This window comes from Protobothrops mucrosquamatus, unplaced genomic scaffold (genome assembly GCF_001527695.2).
Source record: "Protobothrops mucrosquamatus isolate PMUCROS unplaced genomic scaffold, P.Mucros_1.0 scaffold1569, whole genome shotgun sequence".
Taxonomy (NCBI): Eukaryota; Metazoa; Chordata; class Lepidosauria; order Squamata; family Viperidae; genus Protobothrops; species Protobothrops mucrosquamatus.
Window position 1 is genome coordinate 131,181 of NW_015387734.1, and position 19,586 is coordinate 150,766.

The 19,586-nt window shown below is 39.7% G+C and overlaps 1 protein-coding gene across 1 annotated transcript in view; it reads left to right on the plus strand.

Annotated features, from left to right (window-relative positions):
• The first annotated feature begins 4,916 nt into the window (after positions 1-4,916).
• LOC114923012 (vomeronasal type-2 receptor 26-like) overlaps positions 4,917-19,586 on the plus strand; it is a 19,322-nt gene continuing 4,652 nt past the window's right edge. The window contains exons 1-4 of the mRNA XM_029285363.1: positions 4,917-5,186; positions 7,247-7,564; positions 12,122-12,349; positions 16,320-16,446. Of these exons, the coding sequence (XP_029141196.1) occupies positions 4,917-5,186; positions 7,247-7,564; positions 12,122-12,349; positions 16,320-16,446 (943 nt within the window). The remainder of the gene's footprint in view (positions 5,187-7,246; positions 7,565-12,121; positions 12,350-16,319; positions 16,447-19,586) is intronic.

A 19,586-nucleotide genomic window follows, 5' to 3' on the forward strand; every position in this document is an offset into this window, starting at 1 on the left:
CTTAACGAAACTCGCTGGCCACTGCTGCTGCAGATTTTGTGAAATGTGTTGAGGGAAATTATGGATAGGGCAGACCCCGTGTCAAGTTCCATCGACAATGGAACTCCCTGCAATTTCACTTTAAGGGATAATTTCTTTTTAAGGGGTTTGTGTGTGCCTATTCTTAAAATGTTCCTGCGTGTTGCACAGAACCCCACCCAGTTTTGACTGGGCACCCTGGTACCTTTCAGATTCAATTCTTCCTTCGGTTGTACCTTCTGTCGACCCAGGCATACCGCAGCGATGTGGCCTTTCCTTCCGCACGCTCGGCAAATGGCGGAACAGAACCGACATTCCGCTCGCTTGTGGCGACCACCGCATCTGAGGCAACGAAGCTCAGCTGGGCCCTTGTCCTGACGATCTTTGGACCTCCTCCCAGCTGCTTGGTAAAGCTTGTCCACCTCTTCTTCAGGATCTTCTTCCGAATCCTCTCGCACGTCTTCCTTCTGGATGGTGGCGGTCTCTGGAGCGCTTCGACTAGGCCGCATATTCTTGACCGCCCCACCTGCAGCTTCCTCTGCTGTAACCTCTCGCAGAGCATCTTGGAAAGAGACATCTTCCTTGGCAAACAGCTTCTGCTGTAAGTCTCTGTTCCTCAGTCTGCACACAAAACGATCACGCAGTCTTTCCTCTAAGTCCTTGAAATCGCACGGTTTAGCTGCTCTTCTCAAAGCCGCAATGTATTCTTTTGCTGATTCCCCAGCTCGCTGATCCCTCAGTTCAAATGTTGCCTCCAAGCAATGACAGATTGCTTAGGCTGGAAGTGTTCTTTCAAAACTTTCTTCAAATCGGATTATGACACAGTTTCTAGCGAGGCCGGGGCGATTAGATTCTCGGCGATCTCAAAGGCGTCTTGCCCACAAACGCACAACAATGTGGCAGCCTTTAGACCTTCTTCCCTTATCTGGTTTACGCGGTAATAAGTCTCTACTCTTGCAACGTAAGATTCCCACTTCTCGGGGTGAGAGACATCGAATTCCTCTAAACGCCCAATTTTCGCCATGATCGAGGAACAGGGTTTTCTTCAGCCGCACTCACCCTCCAGAGATTCTGTACTGGCAGGATAGATGCTGACTTCAATGCCGTCGTTCCTCTTCCGGACTTCTTTGGGTGAGTCTTCAAGCTTCCCTAGCTATCTAGACTGAATCCCACCTTCGTCGCCAGTATTAAGTCCGGATAATAATGGCGCTTGAAGCAATGCATTTCCAACATGTCTTTATTCTCTGCTTCCAATCTACGAACAACCCGAGCAGAGGCACGCAGGCCTCTATTTATACCCTCTGATCCCTGGGCAATTCCAACCAATCACAAGGCGGTCTTTTCCCGCCTTGCGCATGCGCGCAAGGCCGGCACCGCTCAGTCTGGTCCCGGGCAGCTTTTGCAATTGCCCGGGACTCTTGCAACGTCCCGAGCCTGCTTCTGCAGGCTCAGGAGACAACAAGTGCCACCACATGAGCCTCCCATGAGTCTCCCGCAAGTAGTCCATCTCCATTTAAAAGACAAAGGCCACTCTTTCAAAGACAGCAAAGTCCACATTCTGGACAGAGATGACCGCTGGTTTGAAAGAGGGGTCAAAGAGGCCATCTCTGTCACAATTAAACAGCCCTCTCTCAACAGAGGGGGAGGGATATGACATCATCTATCTCCAGTCTACGGCACAGTCCTTTCATCAGTTCCAAGAAGGCATTACACCCATTTGCACTACTCAGGTGATCCTGACAACATAGATAAGCTTCCAGGTAGCATTAACGACTCACTAAAAGAATGCAAATGACTAGCTCTCTGCAAGGAGTATAAATCCTTCCATTCCCCACCATCCTGTCAGAGCTGAAGAAGCTTCTTGGATGAGAAGCAAAACATCTTCAAGAAAAACAAGAAAGTTCAGTTGCCTTGTGAAAAAAGCACCTTTGGGACAACAATGACGTAGATGATTGAGAATCTCCATAGACATTTAACTTACAACAGTTCACAGTGACCATTTGAAGTTACAATGACACTAAAAAAATGACATGACCATTTTTCACACTTATAACCATGGCAGGATCCCCATGGCCATGTAGTCAAAATTCATGCGCTTGGCAACTGAATCATATTTATGATCGTTGCAGTGTCCTGAGGTTATGGAATCCTCTTTTGTGTCCCTCTGACAAGCAAAGTCAATAAGGAAGCCAGATTCACTTAACAACGGTGTTGCTTACTTAATAACTACAGTGATTCACTTAAAAATTGCAGCAAGAAATGTCATAAAATGGGACAAAACCGACTTAACAAATGTCTTAGTTAGCAACAGACATTTTGTGTTCAATTGTGGTCGTAAGCCGAGGACTACATGTACTCTTGAATTTTTCTTTTTCAATTGTACACTGCTGTACAGAAGAACATAGACAGAATATAAATTTACTTTGTTTTGAGACTATTCATATTCATGGCCATGCTAAAAAGTTTGGGGCCAAATTCTCCAGTGTCCCTCAGTGCCTATTTTCCAAGTTTGAAGCTACCTCTGTGAGTTCTCCCTTTGGGCACCTACCTGCTGAATAATTCAAAGTTTCTAGAGGGGATTTTCCATTCCTCACAATTATCCTGATCATTGAGATTTATTTGTTGTCCTTCTATTAAGTCTCAAGAGACCTTTCTAGAATTATTGAGCAGATTGGTCAACAAGCACCATCAAAAACATGTTTTGATGTCAAAGCCAGGCATCAGAGTAATCCTGCATTACACCTTCTCATTAGAAAGGTTGGTTGATAAGTGGTTATGGAGAAACAGAGATCATGGGGAAATTTTTAAGGCAGGCAGGGGCTGTGTTTACTCCCCTCCCTTTCAGATGTGAAGCTTGTCTGGCTCCTGAATTAGGAAGGTCAGTGAAGATTGTATTTTGGAAGAGAGCTTTTTATTTCTTCTAGCTGCTCTTCTCTGTCTATGAGAAGAAGTTTGCAATGCACCACAGTGAATCAAGCCAGGAAGTCATGTTGCTTCTACTTCTCCTTGTGCTGCTTTTGTGGCCTCAGGGAGCTTCTCAGCAGCGCAAAGCAAAATGCCTCTTGACTCTGGAGCAAGAAGAAGTTTATTCGCAGAATTATTACAAGCCAGGAGATTTTCTCATTAGTGGGATAATCTCTGCAACCCAGGCTAGGTTTCTACCATTTAGCTTCAACAAAACTCCTTCCATTCAATTATTCTTGTAAGTCAGTTCCAGCCCTCTGAAATTAACCAGCTATTGTCCACTTGATTTGCCTTTTGCTCTCTTTCTGTTCCAATTTATCTTGGGGATATAATTTCCGTCCTGCAGCTGATGAGGTTCCTCAGCACCTATCAAGTAAGATGGTCAAAATAGAGATCTTTGCTATCCTTTCAACGTGCAGAACAAACATTTCCTTTCTTTATTTCCTTTAATCAGAGCTACATGATGCCTATGGAGTTTGGGGTGGTCCTTCTTTACTTCTCTCTGGCCCTTGAAGGAAAGAAGAAAGCCGTCCTCAAAGTGATATTGACTTCTGAAAAATGACATGGTTGCAAATTCTTAGAAGTACTCTATTTTCTCCCTGAAGTGGTGATGGGAGAACATTCACAATTTCTTTTCTACACTAAGATTAACTATTGAGATGAAAGTCCCAAAGGTGCTTTTCAAAAGGCAACAGAATAACAGAATACAGAATATCAAAGTTGGAAAGGATCTTCTAGCCTTCTAGGTCTTCTAGTCCAACGCCCTGCTCAGGCAGGAAACCCTATACCATTTCAGACAAATGGTTGTCCAGTCTCTTCCTAAAATCTTCCAGTGTTGGAGGATTCCTAACTTCAGGAAATTTCTTCTTAGTTCCAGGTTGCTTCTCTCCTTGATTAGTTTCCATCCATTGCTTCTGGTGCTTTGGAAAATAGGTTGAGCTCCTCTTTTTTGTGGCAACCCCTTAGATATCAGAACACTTCTATCATGTTGCTGAACGAGCAACAGAAGAAGCTTCTTGGATGAGAAGTGAAATGTTTTCAAGGGAAAACCAAAAAACAAAAGTCCAGTTGCCTTTTGAAAAGCATCTTTGGGACAACTGTGACCTGGATGACTGAGAATCTCCATAGATATTGAGATGAAAGAATCACAGTTAAGAATGTACTTATTCACTGATTTGGCAAATGTTTATAATTCCCAGTTATGAATTTATGCCAAGTATTTAATGCTCCCAAGTTCAATAAAAATGAAAACATTCTAAAATGGTGATCTAATACAAGGATCCCGATGATCACAATGGTGTGCTTGGGTTATGTTTACATCTAGTAAATTAGACTGTAGACTTTATCTCCTAAATCACCCTTTCAAGTTTTATCATTCTATACTAATATTAAAGAATAGGTAAAATTTCCAAATATTAAAAGCTGACTAAGATGATTTTATACTAAAAGGGTGAGAAAGAGAGAATATCTATTAAATTAGACTGAATTCTTGGTCCAACTCCAAAGATATATATAAAATCTGAATAAGCAAAGGTCTATAACAATTAGATTTTTTTAGACATAACATGAATTATATGTGTTAAGTATTGCATTTAAATATGTGAGATATCTCTGGATATCAGCCACCCTTATTAGGAGAGATTAAACAATCCATTCTAAAATGCTACAAAATATCATCAACCCATTCATAAAATTGACTTTCTGATCTTGTTATAAACTGAGATACTACTTTTGAAACAGGATTTGAAAACCTTTAGTACTAAAATGTATTAATTTGACTAGTTTTCTATATTAATATTTTTAGGAATGTTTTAACTCTCACGTAAGAATACTGGTTGAAGTAGAATATTGAATAGTATTTCAATAAAATGTTCTTTCGATTCATTTTCTAATATATTTATACATGCAGGGGACAATACACAAAATACTGGAAAATGCTCTCCTTCCTTTATGCTGTCCACCACTTCCACCAGGATTCTAGGAATCTCTTACCTAACCTCACTCTGGGTTACAATATATATGAATACTATTTTAGTGAGCAAATTACTTTGGATGCTCTTCTGGATCTGCTTTCAGATGGAGAGGCCAATGTTCCCAACTACAGATGTGGAACGCAGAAAAACACTCTCGCTGTTCTTGAAGGGGCCAACGCTGACATCTCCATCCTCATTTCGAACATGTTGGGCACCTATAAAATCCCACAGGTATTTCTTTACCAAGAAGACAATATTTAGCCATAGATGTAGATCCAAGAGTAGAGTTTTATCATGGAATTTGGAGATGACAGATCAGTATTCCTAAAGGGAGAAAAAAAGCTTTACACTTAGGTAAGAAAAACCAACTGTATAGGTATAGACTAGGTTAAACCTGGCTTACAGCCAGTAACTGTGAGAGGCATCTTGCAGTCCTTGTAGACAATCACTTAAATATGAGCCAACAGCTTGCCTTCAGAAATCATGGGCACTTTCATCACTGAAGGTTTTTAAGAAGAGACTGGACAGTCACTTGCCTGATATGGTACAGGTTCTCCTGCTTGAGCAGGGGGCTGGACTAGAAGACCTCCAAGGTCCCTTCCAGTTCTATTCTATTCTAACAGCATGTGGCAGCAGCCAAAAAGGCCAATGCAATCCTAGGCTACATTAATAGAGGGATAGAATCAAATGAAGTATTAGTAACTATTTAAAAAGCCTTAATACAGCCACACGTGGAATACTGCATCCAGTTTTGGTCACCAGAATATTAAAAAGAAGCTGAGACTGTGGAAAGAGTGCAGAGTAGAGCAACAAAAATGATTAAGGGGCTGGAAGCTAAAATGTATGAAAAACAGTTACAGGAATTGGATACGGCTAGTCAAGTGAAAAGGACTAGGGGAGACATGATAGAGCTCTTCTAATATTTGAGGGGCTCTGCAAAGTTCAAACTATTTTCCAAAGCATAAAAAGGCAAAACAAGAAACAGTAGTTAAAAACTAACCAAGGAGAGAAGCAACCTAGAATTAAGAAGAAATTCCTAATGATGAGAGCAATTAACCAATGGAATAATTTGCATTCAGAAGTTGTGGGTGCGCCATCATTGAGACTTTCAAAAAGAGACTGGACAATCATTTATCTGAAATGATATAGGGTCTGCTGCTCAAGCAGGGAGTTGGGCTAAAAGACCGCCAAGATCCCTTTTAACTCTATTATTCTATGCTCTGTTATGATCCCAATCCAAATATGAGGACTCTTCTGACACTTTGGAACAGCAAAATGCTGCACTTAGAGAGCAAGTGGAAAGAAAAGCAATAACTGAGCAGAGAAGTAAAGTCAACACCAAAAGATCTATATTTCAGAAGTGTTCAGTTGAGAGAGAATTATTATTTGGTCACTGAATGGGTCACATAATGTACGTCTAGTTTAATGAAGAGAAGGACAAGGCATGACATGATAACAGTGTTCCAATATCTCAAGGGTTGTCACAAATAAGAGGGAGTCAAGCCATTCTCCAAAGCATCTGAAGGGCAAGAAGCAATGGATGGAAACTAATCAAGTAGAGAAGCAACCTAGAACTAAGGAGAAATTTCCTGACAATTAGAACAATTAATCAGTGGAATAACTTGTCTCCAGACATTGTGAATGCTCCAACATTGGAAGTTTTTAAGAACTTGGACAACCTGAGCAGGGGGTTGGACTAGAAGATCTCCAAGATCTCTTCCAACTTCCATTCTGTTCTGTTCTGTTCTATTATTTCTATTTCTATTCTAAATAAATTTCTCTTCATTTTTCAGATCAGTTACAGTTTTGTTTCCCCAATTCTGAGGGACAAAACTCAGTTTCCATTCTTCTACCCGATGCTTCCTGCTGAAGGAGTCCAGTATCCAGGAATGGTCGAGCTGCTCCTCCATTTCAGATGGACCTTGGTTGGCCTGATGGCTCCAGACACTGACCAGGGAGAGAGGTTCATGAGGACAATGACTTCCATTCTGGTCAAGAAGGGCATTTGTCCAGTTTTATCTCAAGTGTTTTCCGTAAAAATCACAAACTTGGTGATGACGTTGGAACCATTTGCCAAGTCGAGACAAGTGAATGTCTTTCTCTACGGTGCAGAGATTAGTTCATTCCAGATAGGAATATTCATTATTCACGGAGTGCTTAAACATCTTAAGGAACCCACCACGGGAAAACTCTGGATCATAGCAGCCTACTGGGATCTCACTTGGGATTTCATGGAAAGTAGTATCTCTACCTTCCAAAACATTTGGGGCTTTTTTTCCTTTCTTGTGCAGACAAGTAAAATGGTGGCCTTTGATGCTTTTAAGCAATTTCACTCCTCCATGAAACACTTTATAGAGAAATCCTTTATGTGTTCCTCCATCAAGGATGTCTTGTCTGTGAAAGTCTGGAGACAGTGCAGAGAAAGAGAAGAACTGGAGCTTCTGCCCAAAGAAGAGATCCAACAAATCCTGTCTCTTGACAGTTCTTTCACTTACAACATAATCTGGGCTGTGGGTCTGGCCATGCATTCAGCCTATTTCTCCAGATCCAAGGGGCCAATGAGAAAGAGTGATGAGAACCTGGGAGCTGAAAGGCTGAAGGCCTGGCAGGTACAACTCAGTTCCAAACCGTAAGAAGGAAGGGTTCTGCATCCAGGTTACCAAAAATGTTTTCTTTTTGTCTGGAGTAAACCAAAGGCTGAAAAGTGCAGGAGAAAAGTCAGGACTGATTCAATGTCTATGGAGATTCTCAATCATCCTGGTTTTTTATTATTATTAATTATTATTATTATTATTATTGTTGTTGTTGTTGTTCTGGATCAGCCAGTTAGATGGGTCTGTATGTTAGAATGTTTGGCATTTATTGGGTTAAGCGCTGTCTCCTTAAGAGATGGCTTATGGGTAATGTAGTTTAGCTGTTCAGTGAAGCTTATGTTAACAGATCAGTAGGAGGGGCTACTAAGTTCATCACAGGATAGCCTGGCTACGTGCCAGGCTGGAATGCCTTTGTCTGAGATAAACATGGGACCACCGGAGGACACACATGGTCCTACATACGGTTCTAATCCACTCTAGATGTGATGTGAAGGAATTATTGATTTTTTACCTATAAAGATGAACAGATATGCAATATCCAAAAGAAACTACAGAAACATGAGTTCAGCAGTATCCCTGAATAAATGTGTTTTACAATCATCTTTATTGAGTCATCTGTCTGTGCTTGAATTACAAAGCATCTTAATTCAGGCATCAGAACAATTATTATTATTATTATCATCATCATCAGGGCTTTTTTTGTCATAGAACGCCCAGAACGGAGTTCCGGCACCTTTTTTGGATGGAACCTTGTAGGGTAGCAAGGCAGGTTGTATGACATGTGTGAGTTCCGGCACCTTTTGTTTTTACAAAAAAAGCACTGATCATCATCATCATATGGTGGCGTTACAGTAGCCAGGAGACCACAATGCTATTGTAGTTTGGCTTGCCAAGGTACCAGCCCTGTTATAAGAAATGCTTGCATGCTTCCCAACCTTCACACCAGAGAGAAAGAGAAGCAGCTCTTCCTGCAGCATCACCTAAGGCCTCCTCCCTTTCTTGCAAGTGGACACCACAACCAGGAAGGTTCAGAGCCATCAGGAATCTGACTGCCTGCACAGAGCACCAGCTTGTCTCCCCACTGAAGTGGTACCTATTCACCTACTTGCATAGGACATCCTTTTGAACAGCAAGGTGGGCAGAAGCTGAGGCAAGCAATGGGAGCTGATCCTAACACACAGTGCCTGGGCTTGAACTGTTGGAGCTGAGATCATTTCCAGCATCATTAAGACACTGTATTCCCAACAACATTTGCAAAAAATACAGGAACCGCTGGGTAAGCGGATTACATCAACTTGGAAAACTACTCAGCAAAAGAAGAAGATCAGAGGCAGATACAAGAGATTTGACTTGCCCTACCAGATGGAGTATTATGTGAATAAACATTTGTTTGAATATGGCTAAAAGAATAGAAAATCTGGAACATAAAGGGGACATATAACAAGAAGCATAAGAGATTTAAGTAATATAGTATGTTCTATAATATATGAAATGTAAAAATAGCAGGTTGATGTAACTTTTATTAATATAAGTGAAATATAAACTGATTAAAGGATGTTATATTTAGATACTACAAGATAGATAAAAAGTATAGTATTTTAATAATACAAGACATACAATATTGGGATGATGTACTTAAATGGGAAAATTTGGACAGTTAGATCAGGGCTTTTCAACCTTTTCACCCATTGTACCACTTTTAGGATATGGCAATATCCGAGTACCACCAGTCGCCTAGCAAGGTGTCAAAAACCTGATGACCAAAAAAAAAAAAGGAAAAAAGTGATAAAGTACAGGTAGTCCTAGACTTACAACAGTTCACTTAGTGACTGTTCGAAGATACAATGGCACTGAAAAAAGTGCCCCCAAGCCACAGCCGAGCAAGACACCTGCCTGCCCGGCGGCGCTCTTCCTCCTGTCCAAGGTTTTCATTGTTGTGAGCTTTTCTGTTGAGGATTGGCAGCGGGGGTGGGGTGGGGTGTTTGGTTTTTATTCCCTCCGTCTGCTGGGTGGTTGCAGCAGGTTTTGGTCACTTCACATGACCCTGGGACACTGTGACCGTCATAAATATTAATCAGTTGCCAAGCATCTGAATGTAAATCACAAGACCCTGGAGATGCTGCAACATTCCAGCTGATCGGCGCTTCTTCTGGACTCAGCAGAAGCACCAGGATCAGTGCTGCTTTCCAGCATGATTGGTGCTTCTTCAGGGTTCAGCAGAAGCACCAGGATCAGCGCCAAGCTCCACCTGGAGCCTGGCGCTGATCCTGATGCTTCCACTGAGCCCTGACAGCCCTGAAGAAGCACCGATCAACTAGAAAGCGGCACTGATCCTGGCGCTTCCGCTCAGCCCTGACAGCCCTGCAGCTCCAGCCATCTCTCGCTCAGGCTTGTGCGGTGCTGCCACCGGTTCAGCTCATTCCCCTCCCCCGCTACTTTTCTAGGATGGTCGCGTACCACCTGCCAGGTGCCAATGTACCACAGGTGGTACCCATACCACTGGTTGAAAAGCCCTGAGTTAGATGACTAACATATGAAGAAATCATGACTGATAAGAATTTGATTGAATATAAGGGAAATTAAGCATAAACAAAAATTATGAAAATAGGATGCATGCTGAACTAATGAGATGATGGCTATAAGAATAATATAAGCTGAAAAAATGTTATACATAGAGATTATTATTATTTCTATAAATATAAAAAATGCCTATATCTAATCATTTATATATTGAAAATATTAAGAATTATATTTTGGTTAAGGTTGAAGGAGAATATAAATGGGAGAAGGGAAGATCAAAGAAAGATATCATTAATTAATATATTAATTATGGAATTATCAAATTTAATCATTATTGATTGTTAATTAATTATTATTGTCCTTTTTTCTTCTTAAAATATAAACCAAAACAACACACTGTACACCAGGCACTGGAGATTGTTATAGTTAAAAGCCAATAAAATATTTATTTAAAAAAAAGACACTGAGTACCATGCCTCTGGATCATCCTGTAGGGGTTCTGTAATGGGAATTAGAAAAAGAAACAAATTGTGTAGCCTTGCCTATCTATAGCTATCTCACTTCTCTAATCAGTGTTTGCATCAGGGACAAATTTCATGCAAGTGTGGGAAACATGCACACGGATGTGGTGTACTGAAGGAGGGAATAAGGGAGTGTACAGGAATGATTGATGTCTTCCTTATATTATAATAACTCTGTTGTCTGATTTTCATTGGCTAACAAAGTTTATAAAGCAATGTTACTAACTTTCTACGGGGTGGCACTTCTGAATGCATCTGTTGCCAGTGTTCAGATTGTGTTCCCACCCAGGACTTATTTTGATCAAAAATAAAGTGCTGTACCTTTAAGAAGCCTCTGAGTTTTCATGATTATATTTTTATGATTTCTCAAGCTTGGCCAAGGGCCAGTCACCTTACAATCCAATCTTTGTCCCAAAGATGCTTTGCAAGGGGCACTGAAGAACTGAAGAAGCTTCTTGGATGAGAAGCAAAACATTTTCAAGGAAAACACCAAGGAAATCCAGTTGCCTTTTGAAAAGCACATTTGGGACAATCATGACTGGGTCTACTTAAGGCTTCACCACTAATGGAGAGAAGATAATACAAGAAGGGGGCAATGCTTTCTTTGCTGATAGAATATTTCAGCCCTAAGGCCAGAAAATTGCTAGTCCTTAGATTCCGGTCTGGAAAAAACAGGGAAAAAAGAGGGAGTCAAGATTAAGACTAAGATCAGAAAGAAAAGAGAAGAAATGGCTGGGCTGGGTGACCAGGATGAGCTGCTGTCTTTCTTCATAGCCTTTCTTCATAGCCAGAAGCGGTGAATGCTCCAACACTGGAAGTTTTTAAGAAGAGACTGGATGGCCATTTGTCTGAAATGGTATAGGGTTTCCTGCCTGAGCAGGGGGTTGGACCAGATGACCTCCAAGGTCCCTTCCAACTTTATTATTATTATTATTATTACTAGCTGTACCCGGCCACGCGTTGCTGTGGCTCAGTCTGGTTAAATTTACGTCCAACAGATGGCGCTGTTTTTCAAAAAAAGCATGTTTTTACCTGTCACAGGTGTGACATCTATATAATATAATAGTAGGTATATACAAACACGCGTGTATTCGAATGCAACGTTGTGTCAAAATTTCAAAGCAATTGGTGAAGAACTTTCAGAGATTTAAGAATTTGAACAAACGAACATTTACATTTTTATTTATATAGATGATGATGATGATGATGATGATGATGATGATGATGATGATGATGATGATGATGATGATGATGATGATGATGCCTGAACAAAAGAGTGGAAACACAAATGCTACATGGATGTTGAAAGTCCCACTTGCACAGTTTACTCTGTATGTACAGTATTTAAGCAATAAGTTAGTAGCTGTTATGGTTCAACTATGTACAGTTTCTGCCCCGAAGGAGTAAATAAATCTAGAACTTGGGCTTTCTGTAGAGAACTATTCAGTTCGCCCTCAGGGTAAACCAGGGGGGTTTATCATAGAACATCTGGTTTCTTTTCCAAATATTCTCCTTTTCTCTTCCTTTCCAGTTTCATGCTTTCCTTCAAAACCCCCAGTTGTATAATCATTCCATTGATGGGGTATATTTTGATGAGAATGGAGACCTGGCTGTTGACTTGGACATTGTGAACTGGATGGTTTATGCCAACAAGTCTGTCACCAGAATGAAATCTGGGCATCTAGAAAGACAGGGAATCCAGGATTCCAAACTGGTGATTTATGAGAACAATATTGCACAGGTGGAAAAGCTGAACAAGGTGAGGAAACCTCTTTATTTCACTCTTTCTGTAATTCTCACAATGGAGTAATAGTGGCTTTGAAGGACTCCCAATTTCACATCAGAAATGTTGTATTTTTCTTAGCTCATTTTTTAAAATATATTTTATTGATTTTTTACAATAGCAGTCTTTAGTGCATAGTAAACGCACTAAAGTATATTTAAAACAATCAATAATAATTAATTTCTATAATTCCATAATCAATATATTAATTAATGATATATTTCCTTGATCTTCTCTTCTTCTAGTAGTATTCTCCTTTGTCAACATTAAGCTAATATAATTCTTAATACTTTTGATACATACAAGGTTGAATATACAGTAAACATTTTTCTTGTATTCGTACAAATAACAATAACATCAACATATAACATCTTTTATGATCCGCTTATATTTCAATTGTATTTGTAAAAGTCATCTTATTAAGTCACTGTGTGTCCTGTTTTCAAGATTCTTATTTAAGCTTGTTTTCCCTTCAATATTCAAACATTCTTATCGGTCATAATTTTCTCAAAATTAATTACCTTTAAATATCCAAACTTTTCATTTACATATACCATCCCAATATTTTTACATTTCATATCTTTTTAAAAGTACTATACTAGTTATATATCTTATCCCTTTTACTGTAGGATCCCTTTATATCCAAAATTTATCTATTCTTTTAACCATATTCAAACAAGTATATATATATATATATATAGAATAGAGCTGGAAGGGATCTTGGAGGTCTTCGAGTCCAGCCCCCTGCTTAAGCAGGAGAACCTATGCCATCTCAGACAAGTGACTGTCTAGCCTTTCTTAAAAATCTCCAGTGATGGAGCCTCCACAATTTCTGGAAGCAAGCTGTTCCACTGGTTAATTGTCCTCCCTGTCAGGAAGTTTCTCCTTAATTCCAGGTTGCTTCTCTCTTTGTTCAGTTTCCAACCATTGTTTCTTGTCCTGCCCCCTGGTGCTTTGGTGAATAACGTGACCCCCTCTTCTTTGTGGCAGCCCCTCAAATACTGGAATACTGCTATCGTGTCTCCCCTGTTTCTTCTTTTCTTTATGTTTAATCATATAGTACTCCATCTGGTAAATCGAATCAAATCTCTTAAATATAGCTCTAGCCTTCTTCTTTTGCCAGGTAGTTTTCCGAGTCAATATGTTCTGCTTGCCAGGGGGTTCTTCCTGTATTTTTGTGAGTGTTGTTGGGAATGGGAAAGACAAGTTAAGTAGGATATACATTTTTTGTCTCCCAAACTCTAATGATTCTCCTGGCAACTCTGTAATCCATTTTGTTAGATTGTCTTTCTTATCAAGTTTGTTTTGAAGTCCTGAAAGATAAATTATCTTTTCCATTTTCATTGTTGTGGCAAAATCTTGCAGATTTCCTTTAGTTTGTATTAAGCTTAGTTCTCTTCATTTGTAGCTTCCCTATTTGGGTCACTTTCCTCTGGTTTATGTTCTATTATCTGATTTGTTTGTTTATTCTTTATTGTCATTTTCTGAGAGGTTTTTTAATTGTAAATTTAGGTTGAAGATGTGCTCATTTATATCATCGAAGTTGTTTTTAATGTTATCATGGTTTGAAACAATTGTCATTTGAATCTGTCGCAGCATTGCATACATTTCCTCCTGGAAAGTATATATTTTGTCTTGTAGTGTTGTTCCTATAGATCTCTGATGTTGCAGGTTGGGGCCTTCAGAAGAGAATATTAGGTGTGGTTTCCTGTCACTTTTAGATAGGTATGCAACATCCATTTTCTCTCCCCCCTCCAGATAGTCTTTTACTGGTATCATAGTCTCTATGATTAGTCTTGTCCAAATCTTATATAGTTCTTATCTTTATATGTGGTTTTTTTAATCCAATGTGTTTCCAATTATTAAAGCACCAATGAAAGGAATGTTTTAGGGCTCAAAATATAGGAGAAACAATACCTATGGACACTTGGGAGTTAATCTGGGTGAGAAATGTGAAGTTCACACAAGCTCAAAATCTACGTGAGAATTTTTATAAAATGTTTTATAGATGGCACCTGGATCCTTCAACTATGTCTCGTATTTATGTGAATTATGAATCCAAGTGTTGGAGGTGTGGACATCCAGATGCAACTTTTTTTCATATGTGGTGGACTTGTAAGGTTATTAAGGCCTTTTGGATACAATTGTGGTGGAACTTACAGCAAATTTTTAAGAAAAGGATTATTTTTCTCCCACAGTTGTTTCTTTTAGGTATTGCTCAAGATTTAGATGCAAAAGAAATAAATTTGATGTTTTACTGTTTATCTGCTGCCCGTTTGTTGATAGCCCAAAACTGGAAGAGTCCAATTCTGCCTACAATGGAAGACTGGAGATTGAAAGTGTCGAATCTTGCTGAAATGGCAAAGATTTCGGCTTACTTGAAGAACTATTCGAATGAACAATTTTTATCAATATGGAGAAGATGGATTGTTTATATTCAAAAGAAGCATAGATTGGTAGAATATAATTTAGGTTATTAGACTTTTCTTACTTTGCTTATTTTTTTTATTTTTTTTATATAGATTAAGATACCTCGTGGAGTTAGAGATATTAGTATTTGTTTACTTATATATGAATATTATCCTGGGATTAGATTTGGGAAGTCCAGGGGGTGGGGTGGGGGGATTTTACTAGTTTTATTGTTTACTTGTATGATTGTTTGTTTTATGATGAAAATAATAAAAAAAAATTTGGAAAAAAAAAAAAAGAAAGGAATGTTTTATAACAGTTCTTCTGTTCAGGGGTCTTACAATTATCAACCAGCCAAAGTTGTAATCCAGAATGTTTACCCACCTAAGAGCTTTCCAGTAAATTCCCCCCTAGAAGATTAGCCAAAAGTCAAGGTTTTTCTTTCTCTGCAAACAATTCTTGAGCTTAGAAATTACAGCTCAGTAAATATTTATAATCCCAGAAGATCAACAATTTTTTAAAACAAATGTGATTCTCACTTTGTACTAGACAGTCCAGTGTATCTTTCTTCTGTTCCCAGCTGTTCTTTATTTGGCTAAAAGTCTCTGAGGTTCAAAGGAATAAGTTTTTCTCTATTTCTGAGCATCTTGCCAATTTTTGAGTCAATGCAGCTGTAGTTTTATGCTCTAATCCTCCACTAGATGTCAGTAGTTAACAGTTTTCATAATTTTCAGATTTATCCAGACTATAGTGTTATTAACCTCATTTCAATATATTTCTGTCCCCCATAAACATTAATTCGCCGCTTCCGTCTATGGAAGGGTGGGGGTGTAGTCCCCTCCTTTCCCACTTTCAGAGGATTTTTTGCTTCTTGGGGATCTTTTCCAGGAAATCAGTTACAAGATAGGAGAGATAAGATCGATTATTCTCACCCAGTTCCAAGCACGCTGTTCACAGTTGTTCTGGTTAGTGCTTTTGGACTTCAGCTGCCCGTAGCCTGGGCTAGTCAGTGAGGTGTGGCTAGCCTTTCTCTTGTGGGGTTGGAGGGCTTCCCTCGGATCAAATGGATTGACCGCCATCATTCCGCAATCAGCAGGAGGGGCCTCTTTCTTCGTTGCCTCTCCGGGATGACTTTCAACCCATTTAGAGTCCTCTAGCAGGATGAAACCCGTTGTGGGGTGCAGAGCCCCACAATCCCTCAGGCGCATCGCTATGACCCAAGACCGGAAGACTTCTTAGCTCAGGTGTTAATTGCCTTGATGATATTTCCTCCACTGAGTTTGGACTAAGATCTTCTTCGCTCTATTCACTTCTAACCTGTTTCTTGACTTCAATGTGTCAGCTTAATGTCCTTTTCTAGAAGAAGTCGGTATCTAAACTAATCTAACTTTCAAACTTATGTCTGTTCTCGTCATCAGATGAGATGATAAACTGGCAAATAGCCTGCAGCTTATTCATTTGGATGAGGTGGTCCATCCTTTCCTATTTTTTCTCAAAACGAGTTTATATTCTGAATGTTCTTCCTTTCCCTCCTCAGCCTCTGCCTCCTTCCAGATGTGTGGAAAGTTGTCGTCCCGGATTCAGGAAGGTGGCTCAGGAAGGAAAGCCCATCTGCTGCTATGACTGTATTCCTTGTGCAGAAGGAACCATCTCCACCCAGGAAGGTGGGTGACATAGGGGGAGACTTCAGATAGGCAGATGTTGTTTAATATAATTTTAAAGATCTATTCTATTCTATTCTATTCTGTTCTGTTCTGTTCTGTTCTATTCCTAAACATTCCATGCCCACCTATGCTCCTTTGTATGTAGAGTCCATCAATATTTCTGTGTGAATAAAGGGCATAATTCATTGTCATTATTTTTCACTCTTCCTATCCAGAGCTTTTACTTCTGCTTGAGTCCAGTCCACTATTACAGCTATGCATCTAATAACTGAAATAGCCCAGGCATTAATTGTCTTGATGATATTTCCTCCACTGAGTTTGGACTTTAAGATCTTCTTCACTGTCTTGGTGTATTCATTTCTAACCTTTTTCTTGACTTCAGTGTGCTTGATGTTCTCAGCTTGAAGGATACCCAGGCATTTGTAGTGATTGACTTCATCCAGACTCTTGATGTTATTTTCGTGGGGCATCTTGATTCCTTCAGGTTTCACTATTTTTCCCCTGTTGATGGTGAGGACGGCACATTTTTGAGCAGCAATTCTGCTCCAGATGCTGTTTTTCCATACAGCTTCAGATTGTCCATGTAAAAGACGAGAGATAGCCTGGCAGATATTTCTGATGTTTGATATCCATGGCCTGACCTGTTCACTATTGTTGGCAGAGGAATCAATGCAATGACAAACAGTAATACCAATCAGTTTAACGTCAATACTGCATCCAGTTTTGGTCACCACGATGTAAAAAAGATGGTGAGACTCTAGAAAGAGTACAGAGAAGAGCAACAAAGATGATTAGGGGACTGGAGGGTAAAACATATAAGGAACGGTTGCTGGAATTGGGTATGTCTAGTTTAACAAAGAGAAGGACAAGGGGGGACATGATAGCAGTGTTCCAATATCTTAAGGGCTGCCACAAAGAAGAGGGAGTCAGGCTATTCTCCAAAGCGCCTGAAGGCAGGACAAGAAGCAACGGGTGGAAACTAACCAAAGAGAGAAGCAACCTAGAACTAAGGAGAAACTTCTTGACAGTTAGAACAATTAACCAGTGGAACAACCTGCCTCCAGAAGCTGTGAATGCACCAACACTGGAAGTTTTTAAGAAGAAACTGGACAGCCATTTGTCCAAAATGGTATAGGGTTTTCTGCCTGAGCAGGAGGTTGGACTAGATGACCTCCGAGGTCCCTTCCAACTTTATTATTATTATTATTATTATTATTATTATTATTATTATTATTATTGTTATTGTTATTATTATTATTATTATTATTATTATTATTATTATTATTATTATTATTATTATTATTATTATTATTATTATTATTATTATTATTATTATTATGTGACTAAACTAATAGACCAGCAAAATACTGTGGACATAGTATACTTAGACTTCAGTAAGGCATTTGATAAAGTAGACCACAACCTACTCCTAAGTAAGCTAGAAAAAGGAGGAATAGACAACATCACCACCAGATGGATCTGTAGCTGGCTGGTAAACTGTACTCAGTGAGTAGTCATCAATGGCACTACATCCACATGGAGAGAAGTAAGCAGTGGAGTACCACAAGATTCCATCTTAGGCCCAGTACTCTTCAATATCTTTATCAATGACTTAGATTAGGGAATTGAAGGACAACTCATCAAATTTGCAGATGACACCAAATGGGCATGAGTAGCCAAAACCCAGAAGACAAACTCCGGATCCAAAAAGATCTTGACAAATTTGAACAATGGGCCCTATCCAACAAAGTGAGTTTCAATGTGGAGAAAAGCAAAGTTTTACATTTAGGCAGGAAAAAACACAGGTACAAGTACAGATTGGGCAAGACCTGGCTTAAAAAGAGTAACCGTAAGAGGGACCTTGGAGTCCTAGTGGACAATCACTTAACCATGAGCCAGCAGTGTGCAGCAGCAGCCAAAAAAACAAATTCAATCCTGGGTTGTATAAACAGAGGCATAAAATCAAGATCAGGTGAGATATTACTACCACTTTATAATACCCTAGTAAGACCACACCTGGAATACTGCAGCCAATTTTGGTCACATATCACAAAAAAGATGTTGAGAGTTTGGAAAAAATTCAGAGAAGAGCAACTAAGATGATCAAAGGCCTGGAGACTAAAACATATGAAGAACGGCTGCAGGACTTGGGTTTGGCTAGTCTAAAGAAAAGAAGAAATAGGGGAGACATGATAGCAGTAGTCCAGTATTTGAAGGACTGCCACAAAGAAGAGGGGGTCACGTTATTCACCAAAGCACCAGAGGGCAGGACAAGAAACAATGGTTGGAAACTGATCAAAGATAGAAGCAAACTGAAATTAAGGAGAAACTTCCTGACAGGGAGGACAATTAACCAGTGGAATAGCTTGCCCCCAGACATTGTGGGTGCTCCATCACTGTAGATTTTTAAAAAGAGGCTAGATAGTCGCTGGTCTGAGATGGTATGGGTTCTCCTGCTTGAGCAGGGGGCTGGACTAGAAGACTTCCAAGGTCCCTTCCTATTCTATTCTATTCTATTCTATTCTATTCTATTCTATTCTATTCTATTCTATTCTATTCTATTCTATTCTATTCTATTCTGTCATAGTGGGTCTCCTGGAAAGAATCCTTTCTTGATCCATCTTTCTCTTTCTCTCGTTATCCCAAAGATGCTTTTTCACGAGGCAACTGGACTTTCTTGTTTTACTTTGTTTCACTTTATCAGCTACCACATCAGTTACCAATTTGAAACTTGTAAAAAGCAGATAATTGGCTTATAATAATAATAATAATAAAGTTGGAAGGGACCTTGGAGGTCATCGAGTCCAACCCCCTGCCCAGGCAGGAACCCTACACCATTTCAGACAAACGGCTGTCCAGTCTCTTCTTAAAAACTTCCAGTGTTGGAGCATCCACCACTTCTGGAGGTAGGTTGTTCCATTGGTTAATTGTTCTAACTGTCAGGAAGTTTCTCCTTAATTCTAAGTTGCTTCTCTCCTTGATCAGTTTCCACCCGTTGCTTCTCGTCCTGCCTTCAGGCGCTTTGGAGAATAGCTTGACTCCCTCTTTTTTGTGGCAGCCCCTGAGATATTGGAACACTGCTATCATGTCCCCCCTCGTCCTTCTCTTCATTAAACTAGACATACCCAATTCCAGCAACC